This window comes from Periplaneta americana, chromosome 12 (genome assembly GCF_040183065.1).
Source record: "Periplaneta americana isolate PAMFEO1 chromosome 12, P.americana_PAMFEO1_priV1, whole genome shotgun sequence".
Taxonomy (NCBI): domain Eukaryota; kingdom Metazoa; phylum Arthropoda; class Insecta; order Blattodea; family Blattidae; genus Periplaneta; species Periplaneta americana.
Window position 1 is genome coordinate 174,870,947 of NC_091128.1, and position 21,491 is coordinate 174,892,437.

Consider the following 21,491-nt stretch of genomic DNA (forward strand, 5'->3'; position numbering starts at 1 on the left):
TTACATATGCATATCGTATGTTTTCTACCTCCGGAATCGATCTATGAAATCAGATTTACTAAAACTTGATTCATACCATATGTAGACTACCAAACCTTCCAGGTTTTTTTCAAAACTCGATAGATCCTGTCACTTAGTATAATTTCTGTAAAATCTTGATTTCTGCATCTATCGACTTTTGCAAAAACGCTCCTCAATTATTACAGAATCACGGAATTATGGTCAAAGAGAAAATTATTATGGAAGGTGGTGGTTCAGTGGCACTGAGGGATAGTTCACTGAAATTATTTTCCTTATAGCTTACCAATATAAACCTGTCCTGCCGCTTGCTGCTGAGTCCTTTGCATTTTTTAGGTGGTTTCTATCAAGAACCGCTCAATTTTTATGTAATTATCTTTTCGCCCCCACAATTGTGACGAGTAAACAAAATCAAATGATTGACCTCTGGGGGAATTTAATTTTTTATATGTTTTGAGAGATAGGACCGTACTTCCTAAACCGTCTGCAAAGCTATACATTCATTCCAAGATACATAAAGCAAGTTATCTGTTGTTTCATAATGTATTGCAAAATTGAATATCCACAGAAAAAATTCTTAAACTTGGAAACTATTACTATGGCACATGAGTTAGTTGGGAGGCTGAGATCTAGATGAGATGATAGTAAAATAGATTTGAGGGAGGTGGGATATGATGGTAGAGACTGGATTAATCTTGCTCAGGATAGGGACCAATGGTGGGCTTATGTTAGGGCGGCAATGAACCTCTGGGTTCTCTAAAAGCCATTTGTATGTTGTAAGAAACTATTACATAATAAATCCAATATATCTTTAATTATATTATTTGTAATTTATAATTGAAGACATTATTACAAAAACAATCCTTGTCAAAATTGCTATTTTTCAGAACAATAAAAATAAATAGAAAACATGTCAGCTGTTTCCGTACACTTGGTGTTTATCCTTGTGGCTATTGCACCTGGCATGTGTCATTTTTGGAGTCTATAAACATTTGAAATAGTAGAAAATGTGTCCTTAACTCAATTTCATTAAAAATGACTACCCGCTGTTTTTGTAATAGGCCTAATATCTTCAATTGTTATACATTTGTATCAATCTTAATGTATCCAGCTGTTTGCTGACAACATAATGTCCACTTGTTTTTCATGAGAAATGAGGGGTATTTTGATTGGTGTTCATTATAGATGCCTGTTGCTAGTAGCCAGAGGTGGGGTGTAGTCAATATATACTGCAGGGCTGTGTCTTCTGCAACTGGTACTGATGATTTTAATTTACTTCTTTTGTGGTTTATGGATGGACAGTATAGAAGAATGTGTTCCACATCTTCATCATGATTATTACACCACAGACAAGTAGGATTATCAGAAATACAAATACTACAATTGAGTGACAATGTTCTGGCCCTTGTTAAAAATGTTTGAACATGTCTGGGCAAGTTTTTGTACATTTCCAGGTCATTTGGTTTCTTTTGTATAGACTGTAAAATTTTTTCTTTGTCAGAAGAGAGCCAATTGTTGATCTGTAGGTTTGTAAAATGAGACTTTACTGAAGCAAAAGCATTTGATAGGGATATCACTTGAAGAGGTTTTGGTTGAAAATATGTTGCCTGTTTTGCAATATTATTGACTTTCTCGTTTCCAGGTATACCACAATCTACATTTGTAGATAGGTATAGTGTCTGCAATGTTTTCTGGAGTTCAGAGATGAGAACCTTCTTCTAATTTTGCTTCATCATTATCCTTTCTCGACTTTGAGGTTTGAGCTTTTTGATTCTCCAATATCTGTTGCCCCTCATCTTCAGCTAATGGCCCTTTTAGTTTTTCATCTAAAGCATTACACTTGTTGCAAGTATTAGTCTTATGGAATGATAGATTAAACTCATTTCTTAAAATACTGCAGAAAGAGGAGAAGCACAAAGGCTTACGGTTATCCTGACATCGTTCATTATACATGCAATACAATGCAGTAAGAGTCAAACCTGGTGGTAAGTACTTCTTGTTTTCATTATCACTGTAATTTAAATGGCAAGACGGAATCTCATTGATGAAGTCGCAAACAAATTTAACCTCATCTGTACTGATTTTATTATGGGGCTCATGACGACCACGCTTGTCCTCAAGTGGCCCACCACTTATCTGCTTTCTTTTCATAGTGAGGTCAATTTTACCATCAGAAATCTGTAATGTATTCTTGAAAAAAGTCTTGCATACGACGATTTCCTCAGCATTATCTAATGCTGGCAGCTTGTATATTCTCGTGTAACTGCGCCTTGAAACAGGACCTTTGGTATAGCGTCTCATTTTCGGAACAGCTTCAACATGACTCATAATAAAAGCTGATTTAAGATCCCAATTCAGCTTGTAGTAATCATTGAATATTCTCAGCCTTCTATTTGTTGTTACTCGTTGGTTGCAATTTAGTGAACAGTTACATGGTGAATCTATGAACACTTTTTTAGAGACAAGATTTCCTCTAGTGTTAATATATTCCTCACCTGCCTCTAACTTACGCTTTCTTTCTCTTTTCTTTGATTCTCTCTTCATTTGCCTCCCTTTTCCAGCATTCATAACACCACTGGTTTGATAATTATCTCCCATTTCTATGAATTTATTCAATACTGTTTTACAGTTAACCTCAATAGATATACATTAAGTAAACAAATGGAATTGAATTCAATGTTTTGGTGTTCTGGCTTGTGTTCAGCCATGACAACTTCGTATATTCTCTGTTCTGTATACTTGCTGAATCCACGGCCTACTTGATGCTCCCTTCGCTTCAAAGGAGAAGCTATAAACTATAAAACGTCTTTGCGACAGATGGCTCTGGCTCTTCCCATCCAACAAGAGGCTCGGAGCAGGATCACCAAGTTGTGAGATGGCAGAGGAGAGCAGGTTCAGTGGAACAGGTGGGAAATGGAAGAAGTACCGTCACCAAAACGTCTTTGCAGTCACCCGTGTTAGGTTGCCCTCTTTATCGATAAATCGTTTGAAAATCTTGCCGCGGATATCATATGTTAGTAGTGAACATAGTGAATCATGATGTGAACAGAATGTAGTGTAAGATTAGTTGACAAAAGGATGTTAAAATGTTAATATACAATGGAAAAATTAGCTTATATTCCTTTCTTGCACCTGCAATGATATCAGTATTACTACTAGTGCCACGGCTTTCTTCATCTGCAAGTTGTATAGTAGACAATGTGTGTTGGATTCTGCCTTCATATTATATTGTAATAAACACTTTTTTACTTCTTTGCTTTCGGGGATATGCATTTCAGGTAAATGTAATACAGATCTTCGTATTTATGTGTTAGTGGAACAGCTGCAAAATTCCACGATAATGTACCTATTTTACTTGTTGCACGCTCTGAAGATAAGCATAGGCCTACTACACGGTAACTTACGTTACGTACCAAATTAAAAAAAAATGAATTGTATAGAATAAATAAGGCATGTTTACCTGTGCGGAGAATCAAATGTTGATAATCCCCCCGCGTATTTCTTTCTGCTATTACAATGAATAAACCTATATAGCTGTCAGTGTCATGAAGTTATGCGTGAGTGTTATCTGTTTATTCTTACCGTATACAATGTTTATCACTTACAGTTGGATGCATTTCATTTTTTGTTGAACACAAATTCTTTATGTACATTTCATATATTCGTACAAACTCCGCGCGTGAAGTACAAATACCCTTTTCTGTGAAGTTTCCTGGGTTGTAAATGAATTGAGAGGGTGACAGTTTAAATTCCAAGAAAAACACAAAAGACTGTCGGTTGTTTTGAACTGATGTGTGGAATTCTTTGTTAAACGAGCGCTGAGGTAGTTCCCACTTCGCTTATGCACCTTCAAGTGTTTTACCTCTCATACCAGAACAACTTTGGTGACATTCCACGCTAGTGTTCACTCACATTATGCCTGGCATATACGAATCTGTGACAGATTAGGTTAGTGTAGTACACTTTTGTTATGCCTTGTATTTACGAATCTGTCAGGTTTGGTTAGGCTTTTGTTATGCCTTGCATATAAGATCTGTGCAGGATTCTCAAAGCCTGGCTTCGGTATTGTGCACTTGTTCCAAATCCTTAACTTTCGAAATCCATCTCTGCAAGAAATTCCTTACAAATTCAACCATTTTCACTTCCCATTTTTCTATTACCGTCTTGAGGATCAAGTACCGGTATGACATTGCATGACGTGCTGTTTGGTTAATGTCGTGTCTCAGTGAGAATTTTATATGTTTAGGTTATTTTTTAAAAATAAATGCGATTCTATTTAAGCCAAAAACATATTTTTGTAGTGCACTAAAACACTACGAGACCTGACGAAATTCATAATTTGCAAGACATTCAGCAAGTATACGGTTGTGATGTGATTTACTTGAATTCTGTTATTGGTTGCAGGTTGCACTTCGCGCAGCATTTCTTGGCATGGTGTTTGCCGTCGGTCTGTTTGTGGCAGACCTCGCCCCCGCCTCGTACCATGTGTTTGGCTGGTATATGTGCTTCATGTCGTTCTTCCACTACTCAGAGTTCCTGACGATTGCACTGACCAATCCTCGTACTCTGTCACTTGACTCGTTCATCCTGAACCACAGCGTGGAGTACGGTGTGGCAGCCATTGCCAGCTGGACAGAATTCTTCATTGAACGCTGGTTCTTCCCAGGTGTGACATAAAATATTAAACTAAGACTGCTTATTGTGTATTCCGATCACTAGACTTACTTGTAGGGCATCGCTTTCTAAATGTTTTGGAAGTAGATGGACTTCTTCAAATATATATATAGTGATATACACATGATTTTAGTTAGCTGCCACAAATACATTCAGTATAAAAATACTTTGATATTTACTGTATGTTCTAGGCCTAATGCATTGTTGTAGCACTCCCTTCTTCTACCACTTGTTACTAGTAAAATATTCGAGAGATCTGGGACGCAATTTCTATGTTCATCTACAGTCATTAAACACAAAGTGTTTTAGACTTAGTCCAAATTAAATATTACAAATATATATTAAAATTTACAAATTCTCATACTCGTTAAAAAATTCACTAATAATATTACAATAATTAACTACCTATCATACTTTCTGCCCCATTAATTATTACAGCACAGAGAGACAAATTCCCTTTCTTCTTCTACTGATGGTACCAGTTTTTGCCAGTCATTCAGAGAAAGAGATGAATGTCAGCTGTGAATGTAAAAGTGAGCAAGAAGCAGTCAAATTATTCTCTGTCATTTAACTTGAATGTGATTAACTTCGCGGAGAAAATATATTGACATTTTTTAAACTAATGTCTATATTTAGGTGTACTTTACATCACTTCAAAAACTTTAGTTCCTTGTACCGATAGCTTTTTTTTTTTTTTACATATGAAAATGTCAGAAGCGAAGGGGTATAAATGCACTTCATTTCCTTTTGAGAAATTGTGCTTTTGTAAATTACGTGAGGTTTTGATTTTAAATTTTAATGTATGATGTTCTTAACACTTTCCAAATGGTGCTCCTATACGTTGTGGGCTATATAAAATGGCCAGCTGAACAAAGCCTGTATGTGTTATTTTTCGACATTTGTGATGTTCTGTAATGGAGCAGAATTTAACCAACACAGTCTTCGTTCATGTCTAGCTTATAGCACAGTCTAGTATATACAGTCACGAAGCTCAATACGTAATAAATATGCATCCATAGATAGTTGCTAACCACTAGGATCACTAATATCTCCTCATTACAGACAATGTGAAATAGTACCAGCACAATCTATTGTTCCTAGTACCCTCACAACACAAGCTTCGTGACTGTATATATTAGACTGTGCTTATATGTAGTTCTCCTTCTTTCCACAAGAATGTATTCTCTTCACAAAAATCAACATTAGGACGACTTATATCGATTTTTATAATTGATCATCACATCAGCTGGCATTATTGCCTCCATGCATTCCATTATATTGAAGAGAGGTTATGAAGTGGCTGGAACAAGTTCTCATGTTTTTGTGCGATTACATCTAATGTTTTTCCGGGTTCGTCTGGATCTCAAAACGATTATTATAAATAATCTTGTATGTTGTTTATAATAAATGCAAAATAAAATATTTTGCCAAAAACATGCATTTCTGTAAATTCTGTAAAAAACCAGTTCAAAAAATAACTGACTGCCCTGTGGTCTGTTGGTCAGCATGCTGGCTTGCAGATCCGGAGGTCCCGGGTTCAATTCCCGGGCTCGGCTCCCGGTGAATTTTTCTTAAAGAAAAATTACCTGGGTGTCTAGAGTCTGGAAATTTTGTATGAATGTGAGTGTGATTGTGAGTGTGCCGGGTTAATATTAACCAATCATCAAAAATATGTTGTTGTTGTTTTCTAATGCCAGGCGTTTGACAATAAAGTCATTTGACTTCTTGCACTCCAATATTTTTCAAAGATATTATCATGGTCAGCCAATGAAGCACAGAAATAAAAATACATCAGGACTGTCCCTGGGCAGTAACCTGAATACACGTTTCAGCGTCACATTGTTGACAAGTAACTCAATCTGTTAGCACAACCATAAAGCAGCTAATAGATGCTGTAGAATTATCAACAACGAAAAAAATAAATAAATAAATAACTACATCAGTAAAAAGAACAAAGTTTATTACTTCTAGGTAAGTGATTTCTAATCACATAAGATGGTACCTGTATGTGTCGTTAAAAAAAAAAAAAGTAAGTCACAAAATGTGTTAAAAACATGCAATTAGCAGATAGACAATGGGTACCGGTGACTCAGTGTTGAAAGTGTTAAAACATATCCCTTTGCCACCAAAATTTTTTTTGTGCTTTAGCTTACCCTGGATGCACTTAACTAATTTTTTCAGAAATGTAACTTGTACCCCATTTGCTTCTGACCCCTCATGTGCATATGAGAGATGTGCCACCTTTTATTTTTCTGGAGAATGTCCAATATTTATAGTATTAATCTTCAGTTACTGAGGGCATGAGCCTCTTTATGTGTGGTCTCACTTCACACGGTGGACTTGGTGGTTGTGTTGCAGGTTTGAAGCAAGTGACAGCTGTAAGCCTGGTGGGCGTGGTGCTGTGTGTAGGGGGGGAGCTGCTGAGGAAGCTTGCAATGCTGACTGCTAGGACGAACTTCAACCATATCGTGCAAAATGTACGTGAGGATGGACATCGGTTGGTGACCCACGGTGTATATGCCTGGTGCCGGCATCCTAGCTATGTCGGATGGTTCTACTGGTCCATCGGCACACAGGTAAAGGGATAATTACAGCTGTTAGCTTAGTGGTGTAGTTATCACGTCTGTTTTGTAAGATCCAGACTTCGTTCCTGACTTGTGTCTCTTTCGTGGTTTACCAAGTCTCTCCAGGAGAATGCCAAGATAGTATACAGGGTGTAACTGGATTCTGGTAGACCCCAAATATATTTTACAGTTGTTCTACCATTTACGTGGCACTTGGGGAAGTGTTTAAGTGATATAAAATACACAACATTTGCAAGTGTTATTTAAATACCTTTTCCAATTTAACCGGAAATTACCTTCTTACTTTCTTATTTCAAATGTAACACCATGTATTAGTATATATTTTTGCTCCTCTCTAAATTCTGAATCCAAAGATGTTTAACATGTCCAAATTTGAAGTGATAGTCTTTTGTTTAATTCAACAAACTGCAATACTCGTTGCTATGGAAGATTGTGATTGGAAACAAAAGAAAGTTTGTTTACATGTCTGACGTTGTTGTGGACAAATTGTTATACAGTTATTTAGCTATTATAATCAGTGGTGAAAATGGAACATTATTATACTCGTTCAGAACAGGTCGATAGTTATTAATATTTGGTGAATGCAGAAGTGCATGCATAGCTTGTGCTTTGTATGTTGAATCGTCATCATCCAGCAGAAAATCATTTTCATAGAGTCGAAAAGAAATTTCGTACAGATGATAATAATGAAAGACAACATTTCGTTATTTCTGAAGAAACAAAAAAAGGGAATTTTGGCACACATGGAGGTAAATCCATTTGGATATTTTGAGCAACACACATGAATAAACAATATGAATTGTAAAAAAAAATAATAATAATAATAAAAAACACATGAAGTTTTGGGTATCAGGATTACTGTGTTGAAATGTTTTCTTTGTTTGTGAAGAACTCAAGTATCAGTAAATTAATATTCAAAATCGGAACAGATGCATTATAGGACCCACCCTAAATATAAAAATATGCAAAGTCACAAAAAAAAAGGTCAACGGAAGTAGCGTTTCGATCAATTAAATGATCGATATATATTGTTTTCATTATGTTGCCAACCAATTAATATTGTTGTAAATTAGTTTGATCGTAATCATGGCAGCAATTTCGAATGCTATAGTTAAATATAAAAACGAAGTGGATCAAATTCTCCCTCTTGATTTAAAATGTAGGCCTCGAAATGGAAATTATGGAATTATAAGTAAGTTGTTAACTTTTTAGTAGCTTTATCCATGAATAAAGACATGTAGGCTATGTTTATGGTTTTTTTATGCGAATGTGGTTTACTTAGGAGTGAAATGTTTTGCGAAACATGCAATCCTGGGATGAGACTGAAGAAATTTAAAAGTAAACGAGATGAACTCCTGTGGAGATGTCATTGGAAATTACAAGGTATTGAATGATGGACGCAGGAACGCCATATCGTAGCACTTTGTGAAATCACTCGGATAACGGAGAAGATTAAACGGGACATCTCCAGTGAAGTCCATGGTAAAATGCTAATTTTACACCAATTTTGTTTTTAATTCTTTGGTCCAGGGAAAATACTAGTAAAAATGTGTTTTTATGACAGACTAGTATTTTCCCTGGACCAAAAATGCAGTATGAATGGAGTAGAATTAGTATTTTATAATAATATATATAATAAAGATGACTAATATGAACTTAATTGTATTGTTGTATTACCGTATTTGCTCGCGTACTTTGCGCCACCGCGTATTTTACGCACCCTAAATTTTCAAGGATTATTTTGAACTTTAATTTTGCTCCGTGTATTTTCCGCACACATTTTACCTACCATTTTTTTCAGTGTAGTATGATTTTTCCTCTCCTAAATTCCATTGCCAATATTTGCATTCCACGGCATTGTTCATTGACCAGTACCCAACTCATCTTACCTGCTTCACAAAGAAACCCAAAATAACGTCACTTCAACACTGATGCTTGTCCTTATAAATTATCCCTAAGGGCAGTGACTGTTGACAAGTTTTACTGTCTACCGGTAACAGGTATCGTGCAATTGTCACCGCAACATGAAGAATGCTTCGATCAACCACCTATAGACCTATAAACTCATATAGTGTGCTCAATTAAAGACTACCTATTGAGAATGCTACGTCTGCTATGTACTTTGCATTCATTATGATTGTCATATACCCAGTTTAACTATTTATAATTCAAGATTACCAGTAGTCTTAGGTGAGAAAAGTACTGTATTCTTAATTAGTTTACTATATACTTGAATAAAACCCAGATCAAGAAGTCTAATTTAAAAAATTCGCATATTTTATGCACCCCAGTTTTTCAAACAGCTAAAATAGATTAAAAAGTGCGCAAATTATTCGAGCAAATACGGTAATACCAATGTTGTATTGTTTGAAAGTTTAATGTTACTGTGTTTAAAGTTTAGTTTTGGTTTGTTTCTTTAACTTTATTTTGAATAAAATTTAATATATTGTATAACAAAGGTGACTAATATGAGCTTAATTTCATTGTTGTTGGTTTTATTAAATGATACATGTTTATAGTACTATGTATTTAGTTTTGTTAAGATGGCATACTTGATATAATAATCGAAAATATACAATATATAATTGATCCTATGGAATACTCGGGGTGAGTTCTATAATGCATCTGTTCCTCAAAATCTATGTAAGTTTTGTTTTAATGTTATTCCATAGCAACAAATCGATGGCTGAGAACCAGACAGATCTAAGTCCAACTTTTTAAAAGAAAGAAATCTGAATGAAAAAGTAGTGGGCAGCAGGTTCGGCAGCCGCTACTTTTCAGGTTGACTGTTGTTCACACATCACAGTACGAGAGTTGCGTGTCACTAATAGAAATTTGCATTTAGCTGGTGCTGGTGAACCCGGTGTGTGTGGTGGCTTACACCATTGCAAGCTGGCGCTTCTTCCACGACCGCGTGTACATAGAGGAAAGCACACTGCTGCACTTCTTCGGGGATGACTACTACCAGTACCAAAAGCAAGTGGGCACAGGTCTGCCCTTCATCCAAGGCTACAAGCTGGAGCTGTAGGATCGTGTCTTCCAGTCTCTTGCAGGTTTGTTTTCAACAAACTGGCAGACAGAGGCTCTTGTCTTGTACATACTCTCAGCTGTGGTGGAGTTAAATGCAGGAACGAAGGAAGCTGGGTTTGTGACGTCACTCAGCATTCAATCTTGCTTATAAATAGACGTTTGACACGTCATCTTGTGTTAATCTGTCCTCCTACCAGAATATTACGAGGTTAATTTAAAAGAAATGCACACTATTTACTCGCAAGGGTCGCATTCCCAGACATACATCACCCAATGATATCGTTTAAAGATCTCTGACTTCTTGTGGCATCCCGTCTCTTTTGGAACCACCAGGTATTAGTCGCGCGGATGGTAAACGGCCCGATGGTCTGACCTTAATTCCATGGTCTAGAGGAAAATCTTTAATTTGGGACTTCACTTGCGTTGACACTCTAGCTCCATCTCACTTACCGAATACCTCCAGACGCGGAGCATCTGCTGCTGAATTAGCCGTGAAGAAGAAAGTCAATAAATATGCTCATCTATTAAACAATTATATCTTTGTCCCCTTTGCTGTGGAGACCTTCGGTCCTTGGAGTCATGACGCTAAAGTTTTGGTATCTCGAATCGGCCAAATTTTGATCTCCATTACCGGTGATCGTCGTTGCACTACTTATTTGCGTCAACGTTTAAGTATTGCAATTCAACGCGGAAATGCAATGAACGTTTTGGGTACCCTTCTCGAGTCCAGCCCTTTGGATGAACTCTTTTTCCTGTATTTACTCGCTAATACGAAATGATGAAATTTATGTGATTTTATGGTCCTGCGTTTCAACTCTGACTGTTCAGTACTGTAGAAATTCAGTCATGTTGAATGTTGAAATTTGTTCATTAGCAACAACAGGTAAGTTCTTTACACTCGATAGTAATTGGAACTTCCCATAAGGACATTTTCAGCTTTAGGAATGATATCTAATCTGGGCTGCAGAAAGCATGAGATAGGGCCTGTCAGTAGTAGGCCATTCAGCCAAATCAACACACTGTTGGACTCTTGATAGGATATTTCCTTTAACCTACTCACCACATTTGACAAGCTGTGGTCACGCAAGATTTACCGCAGCTTAATAGCACATTGCACATTCATCCCCAAACTGGATATTTAAATTTGAGTGTAGGGAATTTCAATAATTTAAATACGAGTCCAATGGGTTAAGGAGGCATATACACCTTCAGAAGTCGAAAAAAAAAAAACAAAATATATTTTTTTAAATGGTCTTTTCTGAATAATGTGAAATAACATTGTTAAATATCTTAATACTTTTTGGTCCCACACCGTGGTGTCGTGGTCTAAGGCATCCTGCCTAGGACTTGTGTTACAGAATGTGCGCTGGTTCGAGTCCTCATGAGGGAAGAAATTTTCTCATGAAATTTCGGCCAGTGTATGGGACCGGTGCCCACCCAGCATCGTGGTACACTTGGGGAGCCATGATAGGTAGTGAAATCCAGTCTCAAGGTTTTTGAGTCCAATGCTCTAGCCACTGGACCACTATGGTGGCTAAATACATAATGTAACCTTATGTTTTATAATACACTTTAATCACTATATAAAATTAAAAATTACATTGAGCAGTTTTCTGTTAGATATACACTTCTTTGAAACTGGATGAGTCATTTGTCTTCATCTCCGAGAACTATTCAACACGACACACATGTATGGGTTGTTTGCATGTGTGTCTTGTGTCAAAGTCGAGTGTCTGTTCGCCAGACGCTTCCAACAATGCAGAATGAATTTGTTGGATTTTTACCCCATATGTTCTGTATTTTAGCGCAAAAGTTTTGATTCAAATGAGTCATGATACCTGATTCTTCTGCATGTGCCATATGAGACATTATTTGTTTCACAACTCAAGACAATATGACGAGAAACAGAGGACCAATTTCTTCCTCAAATACCAGGATACAACTAGCTATGGACTCTTGCTCTCTTGTGCATTTCTTTTTAAATAGCTCTCGTATAAAATGGAAGATGAAAAAGGAAAAAAAAAACTCTGTTCTTTATAAGGAGACAGAGGCTGTAATTTATAACAATGACCAGAACTTCTTCGTTAAAGATGGTCAGGGAAACCTTTACTCTTAACAGAAAACAGAGTTATCAGATATCAACAGAGAACAAGAAATTCAGAAAATGACAACAAGGTGAAATCATAATTTCAAGTTCATTATTGACAGAATGCAGTATTTGTTCTCCTGCAGATTCTTTATATTGCTTTAGTGCTCCTTCTTTCCACGTGCATTTAACCCTACTTAAATGATGCACAGAACTTTCGTACATAATTTCTAATTTCTTTAGCTTTGATGTCCCAGGCTTCCAATTTGTAAGAATGTGTCAATATATTGAAATTCTGCTAAATGCCGAACTTTATTTGTAACACTGGAATTTCTATTAAAATGAAAGAGAAAATGTAGTTGCAGTTTATGTAAGGAAACTTACGAGCAGTCTACAGAATCCTTAAAAACTTAGGACGTGTTTTTATAACAGTATTAAGTTTTGTTATGCTGGGTCTCCATTTATTAACATTATTAAACTAACATGTTAAAATAAATATTTCGGAATATGTATGGTAAGACTTTCCTGTGTTAAATTTCAACATACCTCATTTGCATGTTTCGACCTATTTTCGGTCATCTTCAGAACTGGTCGTTGTTGGTCTTGGCGCCACTTGGTCTGTTTCCTGTGAGGGTGTGTTCCTGTGGTATAGTGTAGAGTCAAAGAGTGTGTGTGTTCTGAAGTTGAGTTGTGTGTTGAGAATTTCGTTGGGGTGTGTTTTTGTGTGTCTGTATATTTCATATTGTTCTAGTATGTTTAGTTTCTGGCTTTTTGGTTGGATGTGTAGTATTTCCTAACATAATAGACAACATAATACGTAAGACAAAACATAATCACAAAAAACATAAGAATGCAACACACGAACACAAAAAATACATCACACTAACATACGAAAACAAAACCACACACAAAATTGCAACCTCATTCAAGAAATTAAATTACAACATCGCATACAGAACAAATAACACTCTACAAAAACATCTCAACACACAAACAACACAAACAAACAAATACAACCACATAGGCGTATACAAACTCACATGTAACACCTGCAACAACTTCTACATAGGACAGACAGGCAGATCGTTTCAAACACGTTACAAAGAACACATCACAGCCATAACAAAATTACAAAACACCTCCACATATGCAGGACACATCACAAATGCTAACCACACCCACAGAGATATCAACACAGACATGAAAATACTGCACATCCAACCAAAAAGCCAGAAACTAAACACACTAGAACAATACGAAATATACAGACAAAAAAACAAACCCCAACGAAATTCTAAACACACGCACTCTTTGACTCTACACTATACCACAGGAACACACCCTCACAGGAAACAGAACAAGTGGCGCCAAGACCAACAACGACCAGTTCTGAAGATGACCCATAAATAGGTCGAAACATGTAAACAAGGTACGTTAATTTTAACACAAGAAAGTTCTTATCATACATATTCCGAAGTGATACAGTGTTAAAAGTTGTGTAATCAAGATGTATAATAAATATTTATTAACTGGGTTTTTGTTTTCTTACATGTGTTAACTTGAAAAAATGTTCTGTGATGGAAACAGTTAGCTGTCATTGTGTGATTTTGGAAAATTGCATGCACTGTCGATTTTCCAGCTAACTACATACAAAGGAAGATCATAACTTTACTTCAGTTAGACTCATTGTTAGGATAGGAAGCTGCTGTATATGTGTGTCTATATCATATGGTTAGCTCTGAGACTCCAATCCTTTAGCTTCCTTGCAACCTAATACAGTTTACACAGATGTTTCTCGAGATTCTGCATACTGGATCCAATTTTCTGCAATGGGGTAGGTGATCTTAGCCATTCTCGTGTTAGAGCAGTGATGTCAAAGCAAGCGCATTTTTCTGACCTTGACGTCGTGCGCGGGCATTAAGCGCTAGGTATGCTAGGAGGAATAAGCAGCCTGTTGGATTAAGAAAACAGTGGTGCACAAACTTCAAACGGAACGTGAAATTTTATGTCGTAATATTTATATGGCTTCTTTCTGTTTTTTATTTTCTATATTGTCTGTAAAATAAAAGTACTAACACCTATTTCTTAGCCTAATATTGGAGTTGTGTTTTTAACGTTAATAACATAATAAAGAGTAAAGAAGGAATATTTACAAAAATTCCACAATAACTACAACTATACTGTACTAAGTGAATTAAACACATCATTCATAAAGAAAGTGTTATCCCAAAGAAAGACACTGAATATGACATAAGTTGAAATTGATATTGATGTATCTTTAGCCTTATAAAAGTAATCAAAACAATATTATAGTACAAAGCAAAGTTGTCTAGGTATATGATTTAACTGTAACTAATATTACATAATAAAACTCTTATCGCATTATGCTTTTAGGTGATATTGGTGCGCAACTTTCTGTTATCAGAATATTAAATTATCTCGAAATCTGCTGAAGCTATAGAGCTGACGTTTTACCAACACATGGGCACATATCTTTTGTTTGTTGTTGTTGTTTTCTAATGCCAGGCGTTTGTTTGTTGTTTTTTTTTCTAATGCCAGGCGTTTGACAAAGTCATTTGACCTCTTGCACTCCAATATTTTTCAAAGATATTATCATGACCAGCCACTGAAGCACAGATTTTGAGGTGTTCCGAATCCATTTCTTGGTTTGAGTTGCACAATGGGCAGTTAGGGGACTGATATATTCCAATTCTATGCAGGTGTTTGGCCAAACAATCATGGCCTGTTGCCAATCTAAATGCAGCTACAGACGATTTTCGTGGTAAATCGGGAATTAACTGTGGATTTTGATGCAGGGAGTTCATCTTTTGTTTGTGATGTAACAGTAGTTGCTTTGTTAATTCATTTCCTTGCAAACATTTTACATGCGAATTTTTTCAAACATTTTAATACACTATCTTCAGTAATACGTATTTACGATATGTTAGACTTACGAAAACATTGTTTTTAGTACCTGTAAGGCTACTAAACAAAATATCTGAAAATTTTACTTTTCTGTAAAAAAAAAAAAGTTGAGAAAATATTCCTTTTGAATAAAAAGGTAAACTTGTGAAAAATGAACACTAAAATTAAAACTTACATTCTTATAATGCACTTATACTTCTCAGGCAAATCTAAAAATTAACATGGATACAGTTTTAATAAGTTCTCTTCCCTTTATCTATTGAATCAGTGCTGGCCATCCCTGAATATAGCTCGACCAAGCGGCATATACCATCTCTTTCGTCTGTCTCTTTCCTTTCCGCTGTAAAGCGCTCAGGCTCTCCTGGGCTCTAAAGCGCGCGCTTGCTCCTGTGGGCATCAGTTGACATCACTATATTAGACTGTTAGCATGGTGTGCAGGCTTTGATGGTAGAATATTCATCCTGTCGAGTTGTGCTGTCCAGCATTTAGTCGAAAATAGTCACTGAATTCTTCTGTGGTTTGTTCTTGTACTCTTCCCGTGTGTTACTTTTTGTTTTCCCAGGTTTTGTCTTTGGAAATTTCTTGGGCTTGTTTATCATTATACATTTTGGCTGATCCTTTTAGGGCCGTATTCTCAATAGTAGTTTAAATTGCGTTTAATTTAAACTGCTTCCAATTTAATCCATGGCTTAAACCATGCTTCATATTTTCAACACACTCTTGAAGATAGATTAGTTTAAACTTTGATGTTCTGAGTTTAAACCAATCAGTTGGTAATCCTGTGTTCGAGATTAAAGGTAAGCGCTCCTTACTGGAAAAAATTCATTCATTGCATTCGGATTTTTATTATAGTATCGCTCACTTGTCCGCATTTCCGAATTAATATAAGGAGCTTGCACGATAAGTTAAAGGCTGAGGTGCTAGCCGTCAGGCCCTCCTCTGAAGAAAAAAAGTCCTGAGAACCAAAATTTTTAGGAATGCAATAAAACTGTCCTGTGCTAAATTTGATTAACATACGAATAAACATAAGATTCATAAAATTATGTGAAATTATTTTGAGATAATTTTATAAATTATACTTTTGTTCATATGACAAGCAAATTTAACACAGAACAACTTTATTGCTTTCCTGAAAATTTTTGTTCTTAGGACATACGAGGTTTTGCACAATCAGCGTTCTATTACCTCATTACTATCATTGGCAACTGATGGCAAATTTTGAGTTTAGTGCAAAGAAAGCCAAGTTTTCCTGCTCCAATCACTCTGCTTTCCAAGGGTCAAAGTTTAAATACTGTATGCCAGCTCGAAGAAGCAGACAGATGTTTTAAATTCTCCCAGATCTATGACATTGTTTTTCAGTGGTCAGAGTTTAATTTCTGTATGTTGCGTGCAAATTCTTTTCATCGCAACTGTCGTCCATGACACACCGATCCAATAATACTGCAAATCTTTCTTCTGGTGGATTCCATTCTTCTATTGCAGCAAGGGTAATCTGCTTCAAGAGGAGTGGCACGAGATCCTTTTTTGGACCAGCTTCCAGTAGTGAGAGGTTCGTACTGTATGTTACAGTACTGGGATGTGTTTCTAAACTGAAGATTTACCTCTAAGGCCAGGGACATACATGCGTTGAGATGACAAATGTTGCAACGAATGCTCGAATTAACACACGTTGAATACCAATTCACACAAGCACACTGCTTCATGACATATCATCAGTCGCAACAAAAGAAGTTGAAGCTTTTTTTTGCATATCTAGCAAAAGAATTGCGCAGAGATGGTGGGTTTACTCTGTCAATAATCAAAGATATGCAAACATGTTATATTCTTAACTCAAAGAGGATCATCTGAATTTTTTTACTTCCAAATGTCTCAAATTTCATTTGATAAACTCCTGTTTATAATAAAGGATTCTAGTATTCATAAATATAAAAAGTACGGTATTGTAAGCCTACCCTAGTATATTTACTTATCTAAATTCATTTGTTCCTCATCTTTCAACACTATATTTTTCTTATTTTTGCCTTGTATTCGTCTGAGTACGCATGCCACAACACTTGTTTTCTTCTAAATTATATAGTAATGTTTCCACATCTATCTTGTACTTCAACACACACTACAACAATGCAATATCACCGTCAGTATGTCCTACCAACGGACTTCAAGCTACGATCGTGTGTTCTGCTCCAGTATGAATAGAGATATGCTGCGATGTGTGTTGAAGTGCATAACGGACGTTGTAGCATGACCACGCAAGCCAAAAATGCGACGGATGTTAGTCGTGTGTCTTGTTTCATAGTGTGTGTAAATAAGCTATAACTAATGTACATTGTGACGTAAAATCAATGCTCGTGTGTCCCAGGCCTAAGTCTGTGAAATTTTAGAAAGCTAGAAACCTCCCTGTTGCCTAGTATATTTACAGCTCTTTCATACAGATCTCTTCAGTAATCTCTGCTTTTTTTGTGCAAAAATAAGTACAGTCTGTTTCGTAAGTAATGTGACCAATACTGATGTTTGTAAATTTAGAATAGTATGGAGCTGTTAGGTAGCCAAATTTGTTAACCTCTGAACATGTAATGTATTAAATACGTGTAAACATGTTATCAGTGTCAGTTCTCCGAACATGTTGCAAGAATTAAGATGTATATTGTCAAATATATAAACATATTGACATAAATATGTTAATAAATGGAAACCTGCTGTTATCTGTCATTTGTTATGTTGTGAAACCAAATGCTTGTGTGCGCTGTAGCATATAGTAAGAACCTTATGTTGGGGGTAAGTGAGCTTGCTAGCTACAAATAGAAGTGGAGTAAGGGAGGGGAGCTTCTCAGTCCACTTTCTACTTCCTCTGATATGCAGGTAGGTTTCACAAAATAACAAATAGCCTATACACACAACTAATTGAGTTTCAGCCATGGGTGTAGCTCAGGATGTAGAGGTGTTTGCCTACTGACCTGGTGCTGTGCTTGAATATGGGTTCGATTCCCACTTGGGTTGATTACTTGGGTTTTTTCTCCAACTCGCCATTACAAATTTCGTAGACACTAAATAACGTAGTAGTTGATACAGCATTATTAAACGACATTTAAAAAATTCAGTGTGATTTATCAGTTCAACTCAAGTTTGACTTAATCAAAACTTAGTGCATTCAGTTCTTAGAGCTACAGCATCTGAAGGATGGCGTATGAAATGTGTTATGATTTCTTATTTGTATAATACATTTATTAAGCTGTGTATGTACGATCAAATTTTTTCCAATTTAAAAACTTTACAAGAAAACTTATCGAAGATTGATTAACATTGAAAAATATTTATCAAAGACTGTTTCATATTGCTAAAGATTTGACAGCATTTTAAAATATGTGCAAGTTAATTGTAACATATGTAGGCCTACCTACCAAATATTACGATTATGTATTGTTTTCAAAACAAAATATTTACAATTAGTACTGGTATCCACCGAGATTATTGGTTAGAATCTTCTTTATTAAAAAATAAATGTATTGATACTTAATTGCCTTGCAATTTCCTCATATGCATTTTCTTCATTTTATTGTGGTATTCCACGGCCTACAGACATGGATTTAATTCATATAATTGAACCAACTCGAAAACAACTTCTCTCAGTCAGGACGCCATGTTTTATCGTTATTTTTTATGGTTATTGGCGCCATAATATTTTCGAATCTCATTGGTCAGTTCTTTCAAAGAATCGTCAAGTCTTTAATTGATTAGAACATGTTCTTATTTACTTCCAAGATAATAAAAGCCTTTCAAAGTATTGTAAATGACTTACAATAAAACTTATAAAGGATTTTCAAGTCTTGAAAAGTGTTGTGAAGCATTGAATTTGATGGTGTACAAGCAGCTTTATTGAGAAAATTTATATTACCCATGTACACAGTGAATCACAAAATTCTGGAAAATTATGTTCAATGAATTATATGAACAACCTAAACTCCATTTTGTGTGACAGCCTCTTCAGGACCTATTATTGCATTGATGACCATTTTAGAACATAAATTTTCAGATATTGTGTGGTACAAAAGAATTTTAGCTCTGGAGAAATCAGTTTCATACCAGTTTATTGAAGATGAATTTAAAAACACGTCCTTAATAATTATGGATATCCATTTGCAGTAGTTGTACATAAATTTTATATACAAATTTGCTGGTTTCCATTACTGTCTTCCTCCGACGAGTTTAGCGTTGGACCTGAGGTATTCTTGCCATTGGTGCGGGGGGTTGCAGGTAGATTCTTTTGTTGCTACAGCCAAGCTGAGCCGAGCGGAGTGGAAAGTATTAATCGTCCAAAGATATGAAGTCTTCAGTTTGTAGTAGTTTGTGAATATTCCATATACATATTGTTTACCTAGGCCTATATGGTTTTGTTATTAATTATTAAATATATTGTTGCAATTTTTGCTCAAACATCTCCCTGATGTTAGCTATATTAATATTATATGAATTACACATATTAAATATTTCACCGTTACAAGCCATTTTTAAGGAAACATGCTGTGGAAAAGTTTTTGGTTTTATTCTATTGGAATTTTGGAATATGTGTGATTGGTATCGTGAAAAACAGATTCCTATAATGTCATGCGAAAATCATTTTTGATGATATCTTAAAATACAAATCACGTAGTTTTACTTCTCAAGTGAGTTCAGCAGTACAGTATATTTAAATTGATTACTTTACACATTTAATTCAATTCTACTAATCACTAAATTTTATAGTACGATTCTTATTTTCATTTATATTATTGTAGTTTTATTATGATTTTTCCTTTTATTTATTTTATTGTATTTGTATTTCTGGTGGTGTGATGGCTTTAACTTCACCAGAATAAATAATAAATAAATAAATAAAATGTTCTACAATACTTTCCTTCTCTGAACACGTAAATATAAATGGTTGTATCTCTATCTCGCCAAAAATAAGTTAGAAAACTAATAGGCATACTGCTCTCGTAAATTGGGCGAATGTTTTCAGTATGATTGTACTTCCTTCCAGACTGCCGCTGTCACTGTTCCCTCCCACTCCAGTTCCGCGCTAGACTAGTCGGAACCGCATTCCTCTCAGCACTAAACTCCTCAGAGGATGACAGTACATCTGCATTGTCCTGTAGACTCCAAGGGCAGTTGATACAAATTGTTGTACTTCCTATTTATATGCAACAGAAAAAGAGTAGGTTCGTGAATGTGAGGCCAAAGATCCTGTTGAAAATGTTTATTGTTTAGCAGATATAGTAATAAATTAACTTGAGTGTGCATGTTTACATTGTTGACATTGAGTGATACGTGTAACACAAGGGGTGACAGGAACAACGTTCATCTTGTATATCTGTGTTGTTCCAGCCACTTCATAATTATAACTTCTGTAAACAATAATAAAGTTATGAGCCGTTGACGTTTTAATAAGATATAAAGAGTTTGAGTGTATGTTGTGTCACTTGGGAATTGCAAGAAGACTTACTGAATGCAGGGAAAAGTGGCAGAAAATATATGTTGGAATTAAATAAAGCTCTGTGAACCTCTAACAAGTTCTTCTGAATTCTACATACAAGATCCTAAGATATTGATCATCAGAGAAGCAGATATTGTGCATGAAGCTCCATTGTAAGTTTTGACGAGTTAAGTAGCACAAGCGTGCTTGCCAGCTGAGCGGCAGAAGCATGGTCTCCCACCGGGCAGGCGATCGGCCAGTCATTGCGGACATGATGGCGAAGAATACTGTATAAAATAGTAATATACGTTACAAGAGCGGTATGTTGACGTTTTCATGGTCGAGGAAAAGATTGAAAAAGCGAAACGTAGTTGAGCTTTTTTAATTTCCGAGAACATGAAAACAAACATACCACTCGTGTATCGTACATTATTTTGTGCGAAGATCGTTTATTACATACCTGAAAGACGAATTTCTAATTAGTTGCAATGAAATCTCCATCTTGGTTTCTGTTCAATGACGGCAACTTCGGAAAACCAAACATTGTTGCTATAAAATGTTTTCTGTGTTTACTATACTCCAGCAGGCCGTGATATACGTCTGTCTTTTTTTTCCCCCCAGTCTATAAATGCGAACTTAAAACAAACGGTAAGGTTATGTAATGATTTATTTTTCATTTTAATATTTTAACAATATTATTTATATAACATATTGCAGTAATAAC

The 21,491-nt window shown here is 35.7% G+C and overlaps 1 protein-coding gene across 2 annotated transcripts; it reads left to right on the forward strand.

Moving 5' to 3' along the window:
• The first annotated feature begins 2,934 nt into the window (after positions 1–2,934).
• On the forward strand, positions 2,935–20,592 carry Icmt (isoprenylcysteine carboxylmethyltransferase ste14). 2 transcript variants are annotated; one of them, XM_069842633.1, is made up of 5 exons: positions 2,935–3,296; positions 4,423–4,684; positions 7,051–7,268; positions 10,123–10,330; positions 20,336–20,592. In XM_069842633.1, exons 1-4 carry the CDS (start codon positions 3,105–3,107, stop codon positions 10,303–10,305), a joined length of 855 nt encoding a protein of 284 aa, XP_069698734.1. In that variant the 5' UTR covers positions 2,935–3,104; the 3' UTR covers positions 10,306–10,330; positions 20,336–20,592. The 2 variants fall into 2 exon arrangements, with proteins under 2 accessions (XP_069698734.1, XP_069698735.1); XM_069842634.1 differs by having other exon boundaries at positions 2,991–3,075; positions 10,123–20,592.
• The last annotated feature ends 899 nt before the right edge of the window (positions 20,593–21,491 follow it).

What these genes read in the sequence shown, in the direction of transcription:
- Icmt (XM_069842633.1), top strand. Translation starts at nt 3,105, where the DNA reads ATGTTAATATACAATGGAAAAATTAGCTTATATTCCTTTCTTGCACCT. An exon ending in TTCGGGGATATGCATTTCAG is followed by an intron (nt 3,297 to 4,422) that starts GTAAATGTAATA and finishes TATTGGTTGCAG; the next exon opens with GTTGCACTTCGCGCAGCATT. An exon ending in ACTGGTCCATCGGCACACAG is followed by an intron (nt 7,269 to 10,122) that starts GTAAAGGGATAA and finishes ATTTGCATTTAG; the next exon opens with CTGGTGCTGGTGAACCCGGT.